The sequence below is a fragment of the Dromiciops gliroides genome, chromosome 4 (genome assembly GCF_019393635.1).
Source record: "Dromiciops gliroides isolate mDroGli1 chromosome 4, mDroGli1.pri, whole genome shotgun sequence".
In the NCBI taxonomy this organism is placed as follows: domain Eukaryota; kingdom Metazoa; phylum Chordata; class Mammalia; order Microbiotheria; family Microbiotheriidae; genus Dromiciops; species Dromiciops gliroides.
The window spans coordinates 216,024,510-216,033,337 of record NC_057864.1 but is presented as its reverse complement, the minus strand read 5'-3'; the positions used below and the strand labels follow the sequence as shown (position 1 = coordinate 216,033,337).

The following is an 8,828-nucleotide window of genomic DNA, read 5'->3' as shown; positions in this document are numbered from 1 at the left end:
AAGTTTATACATCAATGAAATCACAGTCTGTACTTAACACCTGTTCTTCCCCCTTTCTTCCCCTTCCCCCTCCTCCAGAATTCATCTCCAGGCTGAAATGACTAACAAGAATTAGTTTCAAAATGTTGGGACAATAAAGAAAAAAAAGAAGAGAAAAGCTGGTCCCAGAAGGAAATTGTGCCAAAATAGGCCTATAATACATACATATACCAAAATAATATGAATTTATAAAACATACATATATATATATACATATAAAGTAAGCCAAAATGAACCTGTATTGTGTGGGTGCAAGGACATCAAGAAGAGTGGGAGATAAATAAAGAGAAAGTGAAAAGTTGAAGTGTGTTTGGGGTTAACGATTCCTCTGGAATGAGTTGGCAGAGGTAGTGTTTTGGAATTAATTAAAAGGAAACACTCAGATGTGGTGTTTCATAATGTAAAGCAAATAATTCCCCCATTTTAGTCTAATTTTTATACATTTTCCTAACAGGCAGTTTGGCCTAGCAGGGAGAGAGAGCTTGTAGGATTTGGAATTAGGAAGATATGAGTTTAAATCCCATTTCAGACACTTATTAGCTATGTTACCCATGGTAGGTCATCTAATTTCTCACCCTTAGTTTCCACACTTGAAAAACAAGAATAATAATAAACCCAACTCATAGGGTTGAAGTGAGGATCAAACTAAAAGTGCTATAGAAATACTACTACAGCCATGACTACAACAACTACTACCACTAGCAGTAGCAGTTGTGGTTATTGTTGTTGTTAATTATATACTAGAAACCTTGTGTACCATGGTGGACTGGTTCCTGCACAATGTAACTAACTCCTACCCTCAACCTCAAAAAAAAAAAAAGGAAATTTCATTCTAGGGCAGCTCTCACTTTCCTCTCCCACACTTTCTGCCTTGGGGACCACCTTCCCAATTAACCCGAAGCAGAGATTTATTGTTTTTCTCAGTTTTTTCCTTTTGAAACCTGAGACTGAAGCTATTCGCCGGAGGCCAAGCCTGAAAAACCACAGTAGTAGCAAGGTTATAAACCACTCTTTACATTTCCCTGCCTCTTATCTTAATTAACCTTATCTGGAAGAGAAGACTAATGAGGACAATAAAGCAATCGACTCCGGATTCCAAACATTTTCACTGCCAGTCTCCAGGCTTGGAATGCCATCTCTCCTAGTCTCTCAGGCTTCCTTCAGTCTCAGCCCCCACCTTCTGCAGGAAGCCTTTACCATTCCTCCTCAAGACTAACGAGGGTCCTCATTCTGAGACTATCTCCAATTTATTCTACATATACATGCACATGGTTTGCATGTTGTTTCCCTTACTAGACTAGGGGTTTCTTGCCACAGTGTCTGGCATATAGTAAAATGTTAGTTGTTATTATAATGTCAGCTATCATTCTCATCTCCAGTGATTAGCAAAGTGTCGCGCACGAGGTAAACATAATAAATGCGTGTTGCCTCGTCGCCTGGCACACAGCAAGCACTTAATAAATACTTGTTGACTTTTTGGGCTTTCTTCCCTACTCGTGGAATAAATGCTTGTTGACTTGGTCTTTCTTTGTATGCACACAGCAGGCGCTTAATTAATAAATGCTTCTTGACTTCACGTGATCTCTACAGAACAAGTGCGGGCCGGCCGGTCTCCCTCCAATCTCAGAAGCCGGAGAAGAGGGCCAGGGAGTACGGCCAGTCTGGTCCGCACTGTCTACGAAGCAGGTGATTTCGGGAGCACGTGGCAGCCCAGGGGGACGTGCGGGATCCTGGCACCGGCGGCTTTCCCTCCCGGTGCTTGTCAGCTCGGGGTTGAATGGAGGAGGGCAGGGGCCCCTCCAGCCCTCTGAGCCTGAGCGCACTCCCCCTAGCTCGAGCTAAGTTAGGGGCCTGGGCAGCTTCCTCCAGGCAAGCCCCGAGTTTCTACTTCGCAAAGTGCTTCTCTCTCATCACTCCAGCCCCTCCTTCCCCTCTTCTCCCGGTTGCCGCATTCCCTCTCCGCTCCCCACTCCTCCTCCCCACCTTCTGCTCCCTTCTTCCTGCTGCACCCCGCCCCCTCCGTCCCCACCCCCAGGCAGGCTGGTACCGAGGCGCCCTCATCCTTTCTTCCCAATGGGCTTAAAGCCTCCTCCACGCCTCCGCCTCCTCCTCCTCTCTCCAGAAGGACACCCGCTCTGACCAATCGGCGCACGGGGACGGCCCGTTCGTCTCCGCCCCTGATGCCCTCCCCCGTTTTCTCCTCCTCTTGATCTTCACCAATCAGAGGCAGAATGCGGGGGCGGGGCGGGAGGTTGCCTAGCGACGGCTGGAAGGGGAGGAGGGAGAGCTGCCGGCAGGCCCGGGGGCGCTGCTATCCCTGGGCAAGGGGGCGGTGGCATCGGTGGAGGCAGAGGCGGTGTCGTGGTGGTTGTCGGCTCGGCAGCGGCTCGGGCGGCAGCTGCGGGCAGGAGGCGGAGCCGCGGGGCGGCGGGACTGGGGAGGCTATAAGAGGTGTCGCGGTGGCTTCGCGCTCCACTCTTCTTTTTCCGGCACTCCGGGCTCGCCTTGCAGTTGCTCCCGCTCCGGTCTATGGTGCAGCCGGGACCCAGGACCATGTCGCGCTCGGAAGAGGTGCACCGACTGACGGAGAATGTCTACAAGGTGAGCCCGCCGCACCTCCAGTCTCCGGAGGGGGACTCTAGTGTCTGCCGTGCCCCCCGCCCTTCCTTGGGCACCCCGAGCCACCGCGAGCCCTGCAGTTCCCGGGATCCGTACTTCTTGCTTTCGTGGCGTCCTCTGTCCAGCCCTGCACCCCACTCTATGCCCCTTTCTGTGCCTCCCCATTTGTGCCCCCTTCCGTGCCTCCTCTTTGCCCCACTCCGCTCGCCTGGTGCCGCTCTGTGCCCCACTTTGCGTCCTTCTCTGTGCCCCACTCTGGCCACCCTGTACCACTCTGTGCTTGGGGATTTCCTTGCTAATCCTCTCTTCCCCTAATTCCCCCTGCCCCAAATCTGGTGGGAGCCCCCCACGCCTGGAGGCTTGCTCATTCCAAGTTTTTCCTGTCCTCTCCCCCTCCTCTTCCGCCCCCCAAGGGCGTTCATGCCTCGGGCAGGCAGCTTCTACCGGAGCTGGGAGGTGCCCAGCTTGGAGAAGCTCCAGCCTAGTCCTACCCACGCCTGGGGGCGACCCGGGTACACGCTTCGTGGGGAGGCACAGATTAAGGGGTGGCGCTTTGGATAGAGTGGGGGGAGGTGAGCAGAGATGGGAAATGGCTGGATGCATGTCCCAGGGGCTTTTCCCTCTCTGTGCGGCTCCCTCCGCTGCCCTGGAAAGCTTGGCACTCACTCCTAAGTGCTTTTCCTTAACAGATTTGAGTTCAATTTAGGTTGAGATTTTCTCTCCCTTTCTCCGTAGATTACCCGAGGTCGCCACCTACCTGTTTCTTTAGCGGGGGACTTTTCCCTGTGGTGTCTACGCAAGATAGATACTGGGGTCTTTTTTCTAGTGTTTCTGTAAAGTCACAGGTGGCACATTGGCACAGATCTAATGTTAAAGTCGATTCTTGATATTGGGCTCTTTGGCCTTCGTCTTTGCTGTGCGCTATGCTTGACACTTTATGAAATCTCTGAAGCATAAGGGTTTAGGCTGAGTTCCCCGTTTTCTCTCCAAAATCCTTGATAACTTTCTTCCCCCCCCCCCCCCAATTTGTAATGGAGAAGGTTGGGTTGGTTTTTTTTTTTTTTGAGAGAGAGAGAGAGAGAATGTCTGTGTGAGAGAGAATCATACCATCTTGTATAGTTAGTGTGGATTGATTATTCATTCTGTGAATAAAGAGGCAGTACAGAGCATAGAACCAAATAAAAATTGTATTTGTGTGGCCTAGAAAACCACATAAAATAAGACTAAACATCGTTCAGAATGAGAATTAAGCTGTAGGAAAGGCCAAGGGAGGTAGCTCTCTTTACAGTGCAGTTCTCTGTATAGTCTATATGTTCTCTGGCGGCTCTTTTAACAGTTATCAAATGGCTGGGATTTTAGTTACTGTGCCTTTATTAGTACCTTGCTGTGCCTTCCAACTGCTGTTATGCAAGTATTTTTACTTACAATTGAGATTTAACTCCTTCAAAGCTTCATGCTTTGGGAAATTACTGAATATCTTATAGGAGTGGGGGGTAGCAACTGCTTTGTGGGTAAGGTAGATGAGTAGACAGATAATTTAGCTTATATAACTTGGTGGTGGTGGTGAGTCTAATTGTGGAGGAGTAATTTAAAAGCTGAAGGGGACTTCTATGCTTGTCATATTTTAAAAGTCAGATTCATATTCTTTAACTTTTAAAATGCAGTCTTAACTCAAAACCTGCAGAGCACTGATGGACACTGCTTCTAGCATTTGGGCTCACCACCGCCCCAACAAATGGTTGGTTCCAGAAACAGGAAGACATCCCTATCATTCTTATATGTTGAAGACAAGAGCTCAGTTCCCCTTTTCTCAAGCATCTATTTGTTTTTTAAGGAGGAAAAAAAGCTGATCCAATGCATGGGGATCTGCTGAGAAATAATGAATTTTAGTTAAGCAAATTCTGGATCATCAGGAAGATAATGCTCTTCCTTTCTTTATTGCTGGGTCTGAAGGTTAAGCAGTGGTCAGTAAGATTAGAGTGGTCAGTATTTATATTGCAGTTACTGGCTTACAGCTAGCTCACCAAGTGGAATTGCAGCACACTCACTCTCTGCAAAGCAACAGTTTTTAATTGCCGAACAACCACGGCTGTGCCTTCTGAGTCAGTGGACTGTGAAGCAAACCCTCTTAACTCATTCTGGGCCATATCCCATGGAAGCTCCTGGGACAGCCCGTTTGATTTTTAGCAAGAGTCCAAGGGACAGAATGTACTTTACTAATTCGGCTTTTATTTCATAAAGCCCTTACAACTGTAGCTGTAGGATTTGGAGAGAAATTTGAAGCTGATGCAAAACCCTACCTATCTAAATCAGTTTTGGAGACATGTTAAGTCTTCTATCCCTTTCTATAATTTCCATGGTATCCTTTAGAAAGAAACAATTAAGGAGCAAGCCCACTGAAGGAACAGACTTTATAGCATCAGTTTCTTCTCTGAGTGTGTGTGATCCATCCATCCATCCATCCATCCATCCATCCATATATGGGTGTACATATATCTATATGTATCTTGTTTTTTCTGAGAAAGCAGATGCTGTTATGAGAAGGAAGATTTATGAAGCCATTAGTGATTAGCTCTGCCTGCTACTGTGATTTGGTTATCAGTAGGGGGAATGGAGAAGTGTCAGAATTGTCTTCCTCTTTTTTTTTTCTTTGTGGGTGAATTAAAACCAATTAAAAGCATCTTACGTGCTTTGGATTATGAGGGTAAAACCAATAGTTCTGCTCTAGCGAATCCCATGATAGGCTCTAATAAAATACTTATAATCTATGTGTTCTTATGTTTAAACAGTAGTCGTTATGGCATTGCATGTTTAAAGCACAGACCCACAATTTCTTTGGGACTGTGAAGTGAAACCAGTCAGATGGTGGCAGGAAAAAATATTAGGATTACAGCATTTAGGGCTCGTCCTCCTTCTGTAAGGTCAGTTTACTGAAGGCAGAAATGGCCTATCTTGGTAGAGATCGAAAATGCCAGTTTGCTGTTCATTCAGTTTGTTTTGAATGTGGACTTCATTGCTATCCAATGTAAAAGTGTGCTGAACATGATATAATTTACTAGGGTTGAACACAAACAACATTGCAGGTGTCAAAGGAGATGTGTTCCATCCTGGAAACTCATATGACCTAGCAACAGCCCTGCAGTACTGCTGTTTATTAGGGTGATTGATTTTATAGGTTGGTTTTTTTTACAGCTCAGTTGTTGACATGATGATTGTTAAATCCCATATAACTGATGCTGCTGTCTTTTTTTTTAATCAAGGTGGGGGATTGGGGTTGATGAACTGTATAGGTGTGGGTTTGACAACTTGACATCTTGGACAAGGAGATTGAGAAATAAGGAAGCATTTGGTAGATGAACTGAACCCACAGGGTAGAGATCTGGGAAATATAGTTTTCTAGGCACAGTCCTGTTACTGTACAGTTCTTTCTCTTGGCTCAGCCCTTGGTCCTTTAAATGCCTGTGCTCAATGCCGTCTGTGATTCTCTTGTCTTGTGAGTGCAATGGCCCTAGAAGTAGGACTGAAACCCTTTGAATGCTGTTGTACTGTTTATTTTGGCTGTTGCATCATATCAACTGGATTTCTAAGTGGTGTGTTTACCTTGGCAGAGAGAGGAAAAGCAGAGAAGCGCTTCCAAGCTTTTTCTGATTAAATATGTGAGAATAAAGTTTGCAGTTTGGGTTTTCCCTAGGGATCATAGGAGAAAATGTAACCGGATAGTATGACCCTTTTTGTTAGTGTCTTGACTGCCTTTGGCAGATACATTCCTTAGGGAATTTCATTGGATATGAAAGAGGGTCTCCATTTGCCTTTCTGCCCCATGTGCCCATGGAGATCATAATTCCCAATCCTTTCTCCAGTCAACAAGAAGGTTCTGAGTCTGAAAAACTAAGGTTTTTGATTTTTTTTTTGGGGGGGGGGAACCTCAGAGGTTCATTGGAACTTTGAGCTTGGACAAATCTCTTTTCTCTCCAAACTAAGTATACCCTTCAAGGAGCACACAAAGCCCTCTCCAATCTGGCTTACTTTTTTTTAGCCTTGTTACTTGTCACTCCCTTTCACATATTCCATATGTTTCAGCCAAATAGGAGTATCCCTGCATTTTTCCTGCCTTCTTCCTCAGTCAGTTTGCTGAGGGGAGAAATGGACCATCTGGGTACAGGCTAAAAATGCAAGTTTGTGCAGTGTGTTCTGATGTGGAGTTCATTGCTCTCCAATGTAAAAGTGTGCTAATAGGAAGATTTAATTTACCAGGGTTGACCACAAACAATGTTGCAGATGTCAAAGGGGCTGTGTTTATATTGTTACTCGTGTTGTTACCCATTGCCAAGATCCTTGTCTCTTTTTCTGCCTCCTTAGCCTTTCTGCCTGTTGAAATCCTTCCCTTTAAGGGCCCACTCAGACCATATTTATTCCATGAAATCACCTCTGAGCCCTTAGGTGAAAGTAATCTCTCCCTCAAATTTCTCATAGAATTTGCACTTATTAAATTGGAATTATTTGTACTTTTGTCTTATCCCCTTCCTCCTCCTCATCCCCCCATTAGGTTACCTGATCCCTGAGGGCAGGGACTGTTATAAAATGGAGGGTGTTAGACTAGTTGGCCCCTGAGGTCCTTCCTTGGCTCTAGAACCATATGCTATGATTTCATCCTCTGTTTCTGTTTTGTAGATTGCTATGCTTAAAAACAAACCAGAAACAACCAAACAAACTTTAATTACTTAGTAGCCAACAATATTAGTAGTAGTAGTGGTAGTAGTATTTTTTAAGTGGCCAGCCTTTTGAAGCAGCTAGATGGTACAGCGGATACCAGGCCTGGAGTCAGGAAGACATCGTCCTGAGTTCAAATTCAGCCTCAGACACTTACTAGCTGTGTGACCCTGGGTAAGTCACATAACCCTGTTTGCTTCAGTTTCCTCATCTGTCAAATGAGTTGGAGAAGGAAATGGCAAACCCCTGCAGTATATTTCCCATGAAAATCACAAATGGGGTCACGAAGAGTCTGACACAACTGAAAACAACTGAGCAACAAGCCAACCTTCTTGTTTCTGTTCTAAGCAAGATTGGTTTTTAGATAGTAGAGATAGCCTATGTATCACTAAGCCCATACTTCAAACCTTACTCGTTGTTTGGTAGAAGCTTCCAGAACTTATAGTGATGGACCCATGGGTCCCCTCCTTTCCCCTACCCCCATCCCCACTGTACTCTAATGAGGCATTGGACTAGACTGCAAAACAACCCTCAGTGTGTGGCCTACTTCATCTTTGGCAATGATGATAGCTGAGTGGTGGGATATGGGGCAGAGTGTGCCTTTATATGCTGAGACACACATAGGTCTTAGCTTATCTAAACATTAATTTAGCTTTTGGTTCTTTTTTTGGGGGGGTGATGCAATTGGGGTTAAGTGACTTGCCCAGGGTCACATAGCTAGTAAGTGTCAAGTGTCTGAGGCCGAATTTGAACTCAGGACCTCCTGAATCCAGGGCCGGTACTCTATCCACTGCGCCACCTAGCTGCCCCCAGCTTTTGGTTCTTTTAAGGTGTGTCATGTGTCCAAAGACTAACAAGTTAAAATGCCACCATAGAGAAATTGAACCATGATGAAAAGAGAAAGATAGTAAAAAAAAAAAAATAGAAGATAGTAAAAAAAATGTGGCTAAATGGAAAGTCAATGAACAAATTCTCCTTGGAAGGGTGAATAAAATATGAGTTGGCAGTTCTTCTACCCTAAAGCAGCAAGAAACATTTCACAGGTATTTGGTCATCTTACCTCTCCATGCTGAAGATGAACATCGGTGAATAGAGCATCATGAAGCTTATATGCCAGCAGCTTATTGCACTGGTTGAAGCTGAAAAAAGCTATGAAAAGCCTGACCAAAGTCCTCCAGGCTAAGCCAGTGCACTTACTCAGTGACAACACAAAGATGGGCAATGTGGAGGGCAACAAAAACTAAATTGGATGTTATAGTTCAGGACTGAAAAGGGATAGTCCAGAGGCTGCAGATTACTGAGAAGCCACAACACCCTTTTTCATATGGTATATTCTTTCTCTAAGGAGAGAACAGAAAGATACCAGATGAAGTGAGCTCTGGATAATATTACTACAAATGAAAACGACTACTTCCTAACAGCCTTGAAACAACTATAGTCAGGGATCTATTGACTGGTTA

At 45.3% G+C, this 8,828-nt stretch overlaps 1 protein-coding gene across 3 annotated transcripts in view; it reads left to right on the top strand.

Annotated features, from left to right (window-relative positions):
* Positions 1-2,395: 2,395 nt before the first annotated feature.
* BAIAP2 (BAR/IMD domain containing adaptor protein 2) overlaps positions 2,396-8,828 on the top strand; it is a 179,295-nt gene continuing 172,862 nt past the window's right edge. Inside the window, exon 1 of one of the 3 annotated variants that reach the window (XM_044001247.1) lies at positions 2,396-2,640. In XM_044001247.1, coding sequence (XP_043857182.1) covers positions 2,569-2,640 — 72 coding nt within the window. In that variant the 5' untranslated portion in view covers positions 2,396-2,568. The remainder of the gene's footprint in view (positions 2,641-8,828) is intronic. The other 2 variants (XM_044001249.1, XM_044001248.1) reach the window with 2 other exon arrangements.